Raw genomic sequence first — 14148 nt, 5'->3', positions numbered from 1 at the left:
TAATACTGACAAGAAAAAAAAATTATTTCTAGTGAACATGATGGCTGGCATGAAAATCCTGCTGTAAGAAAAGAAAACATTAAAAAAGAAATGTCAAGTTGCTTCCATTATGAAAATTCTCTTAAATATTTTTGAGTAGTATATATAAAGATATATATATATATGCAACCTGCTACATAGTGGAAACACCTGTACACTAATTTTACATCTTTAGTAAATACCAGCCATGTACATCCAATGGCTTCTGTACTAATTTTCAGTGTTAACTAGACCTAATGAACATGTATGAGACATATATATTGTGTGTCATTGACTGTGGTTTGGGTAATATACCACACCTGTTAAAGTTCACCCCTGACACATACCTGACATTTAAGGGGAGGTAATCAATTAGTGAACCACATGTGGGGTACGTACTAAAGTGGTGGTGGTGATGGTGAACAGTAGTGATGGTGGTTTGTGGGAGGGATACCATACATTAGTGATAATACATCATACAATGTGATATATAAAGGAATTAGGGGGGGGGGGGAGCTGTCAGGGGAGGAGGGGGGGGAGAGAATAGGTTTCACCTGGTAGAACTAATTAGAGTTATTGATGATATTTGCTCAGACAAATAGTTCTCATTGACTTTTATTTACTGTGATACACAGATGTGAATATAGACAAATAGATGTCTGTTCACATTTACCAATGACTTTAACCTCTTCAGCAAAACTAAATGTATTCATGACAAAGATGCTACTGGAAGCAATATTGTAGATGTGTTTAATTATTCACCCAGCTGCTACTTTGAGAGCTAATGAAAATAAAACTGTAATTAGTAATAGGGTTTTAATGTTCCTAATTATGTGTATGTGTTAGTTATGTCCCTTTAATGGCTTATTGTTTTTAGATTGTGTTGAAAACAGCTTAAATAATTAAAACTATAAGCCGAAAACTGTATTGATAGTATTTATATTGTGGTTAGATAGAATCCAGCAAAGTGCATTTTACTTTTCTGCAACTAAAATTAAATTGCTTCTGTTTCGGTTACTTGGATGTTTGTTTGTTTGTGTTGCTATGGTAACTAAATATGACATCTTTGTTGCTATGTTACAGGTGTCGGCAGATGATCCAGATTGTAATGGAAACACCCAGTTGACATATCAGCTATCCAACTCCTCCCTCCAGACCAATGATAAATTCAGCCTCGGGATTTCCTCCGGCCAAATCTGTGTTCAGCAGCCTCTGGACTATGAAACCCAACAGAGTTACACCTTCCAAGTCTTCGCTGTGGATAGTGGTAACTTATCCATCACAATTATATTCCCATCTTTTGTTTCAGAGACAGATCTCTGACAGAAAAATTGATTTTTTTCCTCCAAAAAGATTTCATTAGAGCCACAAGGCTTACAAGAGAGAGGGATTATTATAAGTAATTTGATAGCCTCTCCTGAAATATGGCACCCATTAGCCATTGTTTCCTGTTGAGATGAAAACTAAGATTAACGATTATGCTGTAAATATGAGGGTATAAATAACCTTTATTTGTTTTAAATTAGTTAATAAACAAACGTCATTGATTGAAAGTATTCTATTTTGTGCCCCGATAAGAGCCTGTAGAATATTATTCATTTTGAATTAAAGTGAGAAAAAACTCATTATAACAGCATTTAGTTGTTCTGTTATAAAAGACAGAACTTAAATCCCTGCAGGGTTAAAAAAAATCAAATTACGTGCACTCAATATAGCACTATAGCATTTAGAAAATATTTCATTATCAAAAACATAAATAAAAATATTTCTATAGAGCTGTAGATGCACTCAACTTTTTGCAGCAAACCAAATGCTTAATTTTGAAATTATTTCAGCATTTTTACATTCAGTGATTTTTGTTGTATTCTCAGGCGGTTTGACCGGCGACACTCGCGTCCAGATTACAGTAACGGACATCAACGACAATCGTCCGGAGTTTTACCCACGGAACTACAGCCAAAATCTGGACTTTGTTGAGGCTACAAACCCCAGTAAGGATATCGTTACTGTGGTGGCACACGACATTGACAGTGGCAGTTACGGCCGCGTGTTCTATCGCATCATATCTGGCTCACAAGGTGGCGCTTTTACCATCAACGCCCAGAGTGGTTAGTACATCAAAAAAATCTTGTCAGACATCTTAAATCGAAGAAATATATATATATGTTTAATATGTATTGTTAGGTTGCCCTCTTCAGGTTAATTCAACTTTTTGAAAATTTTCAAAAAGTTGAATTAAGCCTTGAAGAGTTAATACACAAGAGGGAAGATTGTATCAAAGTTTCAACATGACATAAAATGTTAAAATGAAATGACTTTGAAATATTTATTTACCCGTATGAGGCATCAGAATTGCTTCAAGTGAGCTTCTCGAATCGATATAAAACATTTTGAGGGAAGGAATTACAAAGTTAGAATTACTTAATAAAACATTTTGAAGGAGGTGATTAGTTATAGAATTATTTAACAAATTTTAGATAACCTTTCTTCAATCTTGTTTTATAATAAGCAGAAATAACAAATATCCAAAGGGCAGCCTTGACTTCTTGAGTTATTTGTAAAACGAAGACTTGATGTTAGCATGGTATTGAGGTGTCACTTGGATTTACGTAAAATTCAGACCACTTCAGCCTATCGTCTATATCGTAATACTGACCACCGCCATTCACCTGTCATAGTTGTTACGCCTGAACTGACCAACACACCAAAACATAACACACCCCTATTTAACCATAATGGGATTAACCACTCTTGAAAGGGATTAGACCCATTTAGATCATTGAGGGATGGAAGGTTTCCAAACCACGGTCTGCTGGTGAACTGGTCAGTCAGTCCAGGTGTTTGATAAGCTGCTATATAGGGATTAAGATGGCTTACTGTTGGATAAGGTTACACGGCTGTTAAAGATAAGAAATGATTTCTGGATTAATTTTGAAAACCTTTTACGGGAAATGAAGATGATAAAGATAAGGAAGGGATTGAGATATATATTATTTAGCCCTCATATAAAATCTTACAACGTCCCTTCTAATGTATATAGTCAAAATGTCCAGAACAAAACTGATATTGCCTCTAGTACACCTGAACCTTGGCTTGAATACGTTACCAAAAACAAAAGGGGAGATAATTCAGAATTGTACATCAATATTCTATGGATGTATTTTTAGAGGTTTTACCATTTAACTTACAGTAAAAGAGTTAATATAACCAGGTATCATGTTGCAGAATTTATATGTAACTTTGTGTCTGGTATTTGACTGTCATTCTCTGCCAGTTTCCATCGCCCATTCTGTCCACATTCTCTACTGGATTAGAAAATTTGGAAGTTGGCCATCGCTGATAATCCGTCATGTCTGCTGTATAGGCATGTTGTACATATCAAGGGAGTAAAAAACACTGGTGTTGTAATATCATGTAACATGTTGAGGCGTCAGATTTTATCTCCCAAGGTCGTAGAAATGCGATAGTAAGATAGAGGCAGTGGAGAAATACAAGATGTGTTGGATGAGTTGTAATGTTACTAGATTATTTCACAGTTAGCCAGCTAGTGTACATATGTCCACAGATGTCATTCAACTTAATTGCTGTAGGCGATGATATACTTAACACCACGTCTAGTGAAAATTAATAAAGGTCATAACTGGCAAGGTCATTCGAAATTATAAATAGAATATTGAATGTCGCAGTAATAAGGATTCAGATTAGTGAAGATGGATAGATATGATGATAAATGCTAGTGATAACGACCAACAGGGTGTCGTGTAGAGATAAAATGTGTCTGGAGTCATAATCAATGGGGATTATCATTAATAAGATTAAATCAGGATCGGTGATTTACTATTGGGGAGATTAATTTATTCTGAGGGACAGATCTTAGACATGTTCTGCTGCTGCTTTAAGATTTTCTGATTAGAATCAGAAATAGAAATAAATGTATAGAATAAAGATGCATTCTGAATTGCTGAATTCAATATATCTTTAATCTTAATTACAAGGATTACTTATAATGATATATTTAGGGAAATGGGTTTCTGTGATTTAGGTCAGAAGTTTATGTAACTATATTGTCAAGCCATGTTAACTTAACAAAAAAAAAAAAAAAAAAAAAAAAAATGAAAGTGTTTTATTCGTCCCTACTAAAACTTTCATAATTAAATTGCTGTAACCATGATTTTGTTTATTGAAAATTTAACAACGTTTGACTTTAATCAGAAGTGTTAAATGCTTGATACCATATTTTTGGATGCCCATTCTACAGGTACAGCACCCTGATATTGAATACATTGTATATAATATCTGATGTCATCAGTATAAGATTCTGTTTCTCTTTCAGGTTTGATCTCACTGTCAGCCAGTCTCCCGTTGGAGGAGAAGGTCTATGTTGTAGAAGTAGAAGCCTATGATGGCGGCGGTCTTGCTTCAGTCCAGGCTGCTACAGTCTACATTAGCGTCATGGGAAATGGCTCCCCACGTCCATCATTTGAACGTGCAACCTACAGCTTTTCTGTACCAGAGAAAGCTGACCAATCAACATTGGTCGGACAAGTTTTGGCTACGGTCACACCAAGCAGTGGTCAAGGTAAGATCAGGGGTCAACATAGGTCAAAGGTCAAGGTTAAAGAAAATACTTGTTAATTTTTTTTTTTTTAATTTTTGCCATTTATCTATAAAGTCCTAATTTGCATTTCAAATACATAAATCATTCAGATTTTGAAATGTATTACAGATTTTACATATTAAAATGTTGGATTATGTACCAAATAGGTAAATGATTTGCATTGATATATTCTGTACTTTGAATGAGATATATACGTACCAATTCAATATTTACAGCCATCCACTACTCCATATCCTCTGGTGACGTTGACAACCACTTCTACATCGACCGTCTGTCCGGTAAAATCTTCACCAACGACGATCAACTGGACCATGAGCAGACGACAAGTTTCCTCATCACCGTCATGGCTGAGACCGACAGTCCACCTGTATTTGGAAAAACTCAGGTTTGTTAGAATCCATACTCAAATTTAAAGTGAATAGTCGGGCAAAGAAAACCAGTCTAAATGCGTTCATTGGCCTTCCAAAATTCTCACATATTAATACGACGAAGTTCTGCTTAGTTTCCCAGTTCTGACCATTAAAGTAAAGAAAAGTTGAAAGCATTGAAAGCAAGGCTGTGTGGAAATGTAACCACGGACATAGTGAGGCGCGAGGACGTTTTAGAATTCCATACTTTAAATTAATTTCTTCGTACGCAGACAGATTTTGACGAGAGATTTTATTTTTCCATTTCATAAGAAATTAACTGGATACATTCACACCATTTTTACGACTTTAGCCATCCTTGCCGACTATTCACTTTAAATAAGAAATTATGAAATTATGTTTAGTATATTAGAAATACCTAGGTTAGTGAAACATGTTGAATGATTTGATGATCAATGCATTAAAACTATGTTGATGTTTAACTGATTCACCCCTGAAGATAGACTATTCTAAATCAAAGACTAGACCAGTCCATTATGAAATTTCAGGGGAGAATGAGTTAAATATACATTGTATTAAAATAGTGAATTTCCAATAAAAAACATAACCAAATATTACTTTGAAATCTTAATCACTTATATGTTTGACTTATACAGGTGAATATATCTGTGGAGGACATCAACGACAATGCTCCAGAGTTCTTCACACAAGATGTTGACATTCACGTATGGGAGGATGAGGACATGGCCGAAGTTCTCTACAAGGTCATTGCCACGGACAAGGACAGCGGTCAAAATGGCACTGTACGTTACAGCCTGGTCGAGAATCGTGACTCAACATTCATCATCGACCAAGTCACGGGAGAAATTCGGCTTCAGAAATCATTAGACTACGAAGATATCAAATTTTACACTCTAGTCATATCGGCTCGTGATCTGGGTGACCCACCCCAAAGCACCACTACGAACTTGAATGTGTACGTAACCAACAAAAATGATAACCCACCATCATTTTTGAAGACATTCTATGAAGTGAATGTAGCGGAAGATTTGTCGCTAAGTTCCACGTTTTTAGAAGTGCAGGCAAGTGACCGAGACATGGATCAGATTACTTATTCCCTTCAGGAGGTGAGCGATCTGTTTGGAATCTGGCCAAACAATGGTCACATGTACCTAAAAAAGCCTTTGGATCGAGAGGTACAACATCTGTACCAGTTGTATGTCATTGCTAAGGACAACGGAAAACCTTCACAGCTAACAGCTACAGCCACTGTACGAATCCTTGTCACAGACGCAAACGACAACGACCCAGAGTTCTCGGACAATCTTTACATTTTCGCTGTGTCAGAGGATATTGCGTCTAGAACTGTGGTTGGCTCCGTGTCGGCCACAGATCAGGACATCAATGACAACGCCAGGCTAGAATATGCCTTTGTAGTCCAGCAAAGTGATTTCATCATCAACATCTATAACGGTGAAATCAGTACCTCTGTCGCCATGGATCGCGAGGCACAGAGCACGTACACCATGGATGTGATGGTTCGGGATTTCGGAACTCCATCTCGCAGCGATACTACAACAGTCAGAATTGTGTTACTTGATATCAACGACAACACCCCACAGTTTACATCGGATAACCGTGGCTCAGTCATGGAGAATCAACCCAAAGGCACTGATGTCCTCAAAGTCAGCGCACAAGATCCGGACAACGAGGAGAATGGAACAGTTTCTTACTATTTTGATGAACAAGGTAATTGTAAGGAAAATTCGCCAAGTGAAGATAAAGTAAAGATTAGTATCTTTTTGCATACTGTATTTTTGTAGACATTTAGTAAAAATGATAATATTGAAATTGGTTTTGAAAAAATTCTAAATTGAATTGGAGAAATTTCTTTATTGTTAACTACATTGTATTTTGGTTATCCTTATGTTTTTCTCAACTTGATGTAGTAGTGTAGGTACTGATTGTAAGGAGGAAATCTTTCAAAAATTGTTTCTTTTATATTTCCACAGGTTCAAATGCATTATCATTGAAACATTTTGAGTTAGATCCCAAATCAGGCTGGATAACAACTGCTGAGGTATTAGACTACGAGAGAAACACTGAGTACAGTGTAGTTGTCGTAGCAGTGGATTATGGAACTCCACAGAAATCATCGTCAGTTATCATCACCATCAGTGTCCTAAATGACATAAACGAAGGCGACATTAACGAGGACCAAAATATGACAGTAGATGTTGTTGAGAACACTAGAGTGGGTTCAATTGTCGATAGAATCAAACTTCACCCTACCGACAACTCAAAAGTTTCCTACTTCATATTTGCTGGTAATGATTTCGAATTATTTTCTGTGAACAAATCCAACGGAGACATATATTGTATTCGGGATATTGATTACGAGGTGTCGTCATGGCACACTATCGGTGTTCATGCCATCGATGAAAGTCTCGTCTTCCCACAAACTAGCACCATCAAGGTCAATATAAACGTCCTTGACGTTAACGATAATCCACCATTGTTCGAAAGAAACCCAATTATTTTGTCCAAACCTGAAAACCAGCCTATTGGACAGATTGTTTACATCTTCTCGGCAACAGATCTGGATTCCGGTGTCAACGGCTCTATTACATACTCAATTCAGAATCAGGAACCAGACTCTGGTTTTTTAAGCCTTGACGCTCAGACAGGAGCGTTGAGAATTAAATCCATGATTGATTACGAGCAGACAAAAACCGTCACCCTGTTGGTACAAGCAGAAGACAACTCTCCGGTCTCAACGGATCGTCTTCACTCAACTGTTCTGGTTGTCATAAACATCGAGGATGAGAATGATAATGCACCAAAGTTTGGGAGTTATCCCCCCATACATGTCCTGGAGAACATGCCCGTCGGTTATACCATCGTAAAACTTTTTGCGGTAGACCTGGATGACAATGTAGAGAACAGTGGTAATGGTGTTGTGTCCTACAAGATCGTGACTGGAAATGATGGAGCCAAGTTTACTCTGGATTCTAACACAGGTTAGTGAGGGTTATATCAAAAGCATTGTGATGTAAAAGATGATGATTTTAAAAAATATAAACATATTCAATAATAAAACTAAAACCATTCTGGTTCCATTTCACATCATTTGTGATATTTGTGGGTTTTAAGCTACTGTAGGCAAATTTCAAATTAATTATTTTTAAACCACACAAGATCGTTGTGTGATATTATAAATGACAGTCGTACTGGAAATGGGTAAGGGGAGGTAACTCAATTTAAAATGGCCGATATTTTACATTTTTATGTTTTTCCAGGGATACTGTCGATCGGCAATGAGCTGGACAGAGAGACTAAAGCCAGTTACGCCCTGAACGTCAGTGCGACGGACCGCGGGATGCCACAACATACATCCTTCTTGGAGCTGACCATTTTGGTGGACAATGTTAACGACAACCCGCCCACTTTCTTCTCCAAGAGGGTGTACAATGTTGATATCATTGAGAACAACAGCCCAGGTGACTTCCTCATCGCCTTGACAGCAACTGATTCTGATCTAGGTATGTATTGGGTAATATAGACAGATTTGTGAAGTAGAGATATTTTTTTTCATTTTTAAAAATATGTTCGATCTATAATTAACAAATCAAAATTCTTTCATTTTCATGTCATATTTCAAAAACTTCACCTCTGGGAAAATTGTCTAATTTTGTGGTAATGATCCAAGTTTTGTATTTGAATGTAAATATTTCAAGTGTGAAATGTTTGTATTTTTCAGGTGATAACCAACAGATAACGTACATGTTACCTCCAGGCACTGCTGGAGGGAAGTTTGCCATCGACTCCCAGACCGGCGCTCTTACAGTCACCACTATACTGGATAGGGAAGAACAGAGCTCTTACGAGTTTACAGGTAATTCATCAGCATAAAATTCTTAATTGCAGTATGATTGAAAATATATTGTGTATTACATTAGTGAAGTGATATACCAAAATACAGCCAATTTAATGATTTTGTATACTCTAATTACAGTCGAAACTCATTATCTCAAAATCGCTTGAGTCGAAATTCCGGTTGAGTCAAATTAATTTTGAAGTCCCGTTTTTTTTCCTTCTTTGTGTTTGTATTTTAAGATGATTGACTGGGTTGAGTCGAAGTCAATTCCTGGTCCCTAGAACGGATAACAAATAAGAAAAAATAGCTCGAAAACTACATTTTGTAGATTTACCAATGTTTAATTATTTTTCCTTACAGCTTTTGTGTTTGACAATGGTAACCCTATGCTGTACGATACCACAAAGGTGGTTGTCAAGGTGACAGATGTCAATGACCACGTGCCACAGTTTCAACAAAGTGTGTTAGAGCTGAGGATTCCAGAGAACATTGACCTTGTGGCATTCTACACGGTCCGCGCCCAGGATCTGGACGAGGGCAGGAACGGAGAAATCTCTTACACAATTACAGGTACAAGTTCATGGTCATGTTAACAGATATTGACAAAGGACAAAATATAGAAAAAAAATTTAATGTTTAAATCTGATTTCAGGTGGGAAAAAAGTTGTTATCCTTGTTACAAATATTTAATTAAGATTTATTTTTGTTCCAGATGGTAATCTTGGTGACCACTTCAGTATTGACCGAGTCACTGGTCAGCTGTCCTGTACATACCTTGATCGTGAGGAACGATCCGAGTATAACTTGACCATCCAGGCCCAGGACGGTGGACTAAACTCCAGGACAATGCTCATTCACATCACCGTACTGGACGAGAACGATAACGCTCCAACATTTATACAGGATAAGTACACGAAGCGCATCAGTGAGGATGTCGAGATCGGCACGATGGTCAGACTCGTGTCTGCTACTGACCGCGACGAGAACGGAAATGGACGTATCACATACTCACTGGGAAACGACACAGACGGCATGTTTAAGGTGGACAGTGTTACAGGAAACATTACGACGGCCAGGTAAGTATCCTGATTGCAATCTACAGAAGATAATTTTAGACTTGTTTACTATATTGTTATGCTCGACCATTATGGATAATTTACACATGTTCCTTCCCCTCATACTGTCATATGTCACAACCTGATTAAAAAATATATTTGAAATTTTTTTGATAATTTTGATTTTAAGGTTTATAATTTTGTCTTGCAGGCATTTTGATCATGAGAAAAAGTCGAGGTACATCTTTAAGCTGGTTGCCGAGGACAACAGTCAGTACAACAGGAAGAGTACAACTGCTACAGTGGAAGTTACTCTGGACAATGTTAACGACAACTCACCAATCTTCCAGAATGTTCCGTACATCGCCAATATCAGCTTTGATGCGACGGCAGACAGGCGGGTGATCAGGGTTATGGCCACTGACCGTGACCTAGACCAGATCAGCTACAGCCTCAGTACCAGCTCCGGAGATCGATCGTTACGAGCTTTTCGGATAGACAATAACGGTGATATTTACACAAGACAATTCACAACAGAATCCAAAGGATATCATTACCTACATGTGATGGCTAAAGATTTAGGATCACCCTCCAGGACAACAACAAGTAAGTCTGACTTAAACATGTCTACATTGGAAAGAATTTAAGTGAAATAATTATAGCCTTGTCATGAAATGAAACATTTAAAACTGCACTCTGTAGCCTTTTAAGCATCACACTACTTGGGGGAGGTACATGATGGGAATATTATGTCTTTGTGAAAACAAGGTATTAAATTTCTTACTTTGAATGAATTTGTGAAATAAGTCATTTGCATATTAAATGTATAAAGTCTAATGATTATATTATTTTTCAGCTGTTGTACAAATAAAGGTTGGAAATGAGAGACATGCACATCTCAAGTTCACACAGGATACATACTACGCACAGCTTGAAGAGAACTCCAACACTGGAACGGTAGTAACCACAGTAACTGCACAGGTGATGGAAGGATCCCTACAGGGGAGTATCCAGTATTCCTTTGTGGAGGGAAACAACGACAATATATTCTCCATTTCAAGCTCAGGTAAGTTAATCAGCACAAACGCTTCTCAATTTCAAGCTCAGGTAAGTTAATTAGCACTAACGAGATAGGTACTGTGGCCAGAATTATGATATAACCTGCCTTATCTGACATCTGACTATGTAGAAGATCGGTCTGAAACAAATTTAGTCATTCTTTGGTTAGATAATAGTTTCATCGTTGTCAGTTCAGTTCAATTTCATTTTAACAATAAAGATTGAATTAATAATGAATTTCTAGCAGAAGTACCCAACTAGATTTAAATCTACCTTGTTAATTAATTTCTGCCTCATTTTTGTTTTTCAGGTGAAATTAGAGTCAATAACAATGAGAAGTTGGATTACGAGATGTATGAGAAAATCCAGCTGCTCGTCTCGGCCAGGAATGGTGACCTCGTCGGTTATAGCTTGGTGGAGATAGCTGTCCTAGATATGAATGACAACGCTCCGCAGTTCGCTCAGGATCCTTATTTCACATTCATCAGAGAAGATGTTCCTATTGGAACCACTGTTTCTCAGGTACAGACATTAATTATCGGAAGTAAAACTCTCCCTTTATTGACTATTTCACAAATTACCTCCCCTTATTGGACAGATTCCAAAATAATTATTTCAAAGTTATCCTCCATTTTTGTAGGTTTTTGTTCATCGCCATCTTGTTATGAAAGAGTCTCTTCACAACAAAATTATATCAATATTTAAAAAAAAACACACAAAATAAAATCTATGGTATCAAATAAATATTGTGCTGAAACTTATGTAATGTATAATAAGCTGCTTACATAGTAAATTCTCACAGACTGTGATATGAAGTCAATAAATCTCGGTAATATATCACTGAAAATTTACATTGTGTTATTGTAAACAGGTGATAGCGACAGATCTAGATAGCTCTGTGAACGGCATGATATCATACAGCATCCTACAGACAAACGACCAGGATGTTGTGTTTGTCATCAACGACAGCGGACACATCACGACCCACCTCCCGCTCGACTTTGAGATTGTCCAAAAGTACCATCTGGAGATAGAGGCCGTTGACAGGGCTCTGACCGCTACTAAGACTGGGACATGTGTCGTCACAATCAATGTTGTAGATGTAAATGACCAGAGTCCGAAGTTTCCACCACCACGCGATGAAAATATTACAGAAAGTAAGCTCTATTAGGCGTCTGTGTGTCAGTTATAATGGGGATTAATTTTGTGATTTGAATATTAGATTGTCTTTATAACGAATGGATCTTGTTAGCCTCCCTTGTCAATTTTTTTATTTTCTCCTAAAGTATACTTTTATACCAGTTTAAAGGAGGTTTGGTTTTTGTGTGAATTTTTTCCATTTGTTTTAATTTCAACTTACATAAGATATAAAAATGAGAAAACTGCAAAACATTTTGATGTAAAATAAATGATTTGCATTTAAAATGATAATTTGTTTGTCATCAGCTACTGCCGTCGGCTCTCAGATCATGAGGGTAACAGCCAATGATCGTGATACGTTCCCTCCTCTCCTCTACGACTTCACCCACGATAGTAATCAGGAGGGACGTTTTGCAATCAACAAGTTCACCGGCGACGTTGTATTAGCTAGACCTGTCGACCACGAGGGGACTAACCACTATGTTGTAGGACTCCAGGTAAATACAAGGCTTTTTCATGTCATTTCAAATCCTGTCTTGTCTAGGGTTCATATGGATATGTCTTACGGATATTACTAATTCTATTTATAACTCAAATTTACTTTCACTTTCACAAGGGCCAAGTACAAAATTGTTAAGGTGTCCGATATTCAATTACAGCACTCCTCTCTGAAACCAGGAAAGTTTCTCACTTAGATAATATGGGATATCTTCTAACTTTAAAGAAAAACGGACCACTTTTTCCATGTTATACATTACCTCATACAAACCTTATGTTCACTTTTTTTCGGTAGTTATTTGAGTTTGATATGATATCTGACTGCATTATTCTTTTCACTGCAGGTGACAGATGGGAACAAGACGGTCCCGACAAAGATAAACCTGTACATTATGGACGTCAATGACAACTCACCCATGTTTGTACAGTCTAGTTATCAGGTAAGGAAAGTACCTGATGACTAATGTGGCTTGTTGTGTTAAGTTCTGTTAAACCACTCCAATGAATGGCTGTTAGACAAACTTAAAGTGTGTTATAACAGAAAATAGTCAGATTGTGGATATTATTTATGATGAAAAATCTTCCAAAGAAATTGTTGCAAATCAATTTTATTAGCAGATTTGTACATCTGAAGATGGAGGATTAAAACTTTGACATATCTTTGTAAAACGAAATCAACTTTCTAAGTCATATCTTTGTAAACATGTTATCAAAATTAATTTTTATCAATTCTTCTGCAGGAGACTGTAATGGAAAGTACGTTAGCAAACGTTCTGGTGCTGTATGTTACGGCCACTGATCTAGACAGCGGTACAAACGGCGAGATTATCTACAGTATCGAGACGGGTGTAGACAGTGGATTTACCATAGACCCATCAACTGGTATGTAATCAATACAGAATCGTCTCCCTTTTATATAATCAGTAAAGTTGTCTCCCCTTTGCGTAATCAGTACAGAGTTGTCTCCACTTTACAGCTACTTAAATAAGCTCATTGTATATTTTCCTACATCTATTTAGCTTTGCAATTTTTGTAAGGGGTGCGAAAACAGACATTAGTATTTTTTGCTAATTAAAACAATATTTATCTTATTTTACAGGTGCAATAACAACGACCAGAGAGGTCCAGTTTGATCCCGACCATCAGACAGTACAGCTCACAGTGACGGCTACAGACAAAGGTCAACCAGCTCGCTCCACAGCCACTTTTGTCCATTTAGTTATAGAGCCGGTCAACAGCAATGCTCCACGATTCTCATCTTCCAGCAGCACGTAAGTATACATGCATTCCACCTTAAATACATAATTGGATTATCTCCCTCTTTAGACTAAACCAACACAGTCACATAGTTTTTCAGGAATAAAACTATTTAGTATTTCAACTATCAAATGGTTTTAAGTTAAAAATTGTGTACACATATGTTTTATACCATTTTCATTTTATTATTTAAAATTTGATAAATCTATGAAAACTGAATTAGATATATTTTGACATTAACATGATTTTCTTTATTGT

The 14148-nt window shown here is 36.9% G+C and overlaps 1 protein-coding gene across 1 annotated transcript in view; it reads left to right on the top strand.

Annotated features, from left to right (window-relative positions):
* Positions 1-14148, top strand: part of LOC138328476 (protein dachsous-like) — an 82999-nt gene that overhangs the window by 64807 nt on the left and 4044 nt on the right. Inside the window, exons 2-19 of the mRNA XM_069275298.1 lie at positions 1102-1285; positions 1890-2126; positions 4352-4597; positions 4852-5021; positions 5661-6753; positions 7017-8024; positions 8304-8546; positions 8765-8899; positions 9242-9451; positions 9594-9957; positions 10148-10542; positions 10793-11002; positions 11306-11517; positions 11867-12152; positions 12442-12632; positions 12978-13073; positions 13374-13515; positions 13733-13904. Coding sequence (XP_069131399.1) covers positions 1102-1285; positions 1890-2126; positions 4352-4597; positions 4852-5021; positions 5661-6753; positions 7017-8024; positions 8304-8546; positions 8765-8899; positions 9242-9451; positions 9594-9957; positions 10148-10542; positions 10793-11002; positions 11306-11517; positions 11867-12152; positions 12442-12632; positions 12978-13073; positions 13374-13515; positions 13733-13904 — 5594 coding nt within the window. The remainder of the gene's footprint in view (positions 1-1101; positions 1286-1889; positions 2127-4351; positions 4598-4851; positions 5022-5660; positions 6754-7016; positions 8025-8303; positions 8547-8764; positions 8900-9241; positions 9452-9593; positions 9958-10147; positions 10543-10792; positions 11003-11305; positions 11518-11866; positions 12153-12441; positions 12633-12977; positions 13074-13373; positions 13516-13732; positions 13905-14148) is intronic.

The sequence above is a fragment of the Argopecten irradians genome, chromosome 7 (assembly GCF_041381155.1).
Source record: "Argopecten irradians isolate NY chromosome 7, Ai_NY, whole genome shotgun sequence".
Lineage (NCBI taxonomy): Eukaryota > Metazoa > Mollusca > Bivalvia > Pectinida > Pectinidae > Argopecten > Argopecten irradians.
The sequence above is the reverse complement of the archived record's forward strand: the minus strand, read 5'-3'. Positions and strand labels throughout refer to the sequence as shown.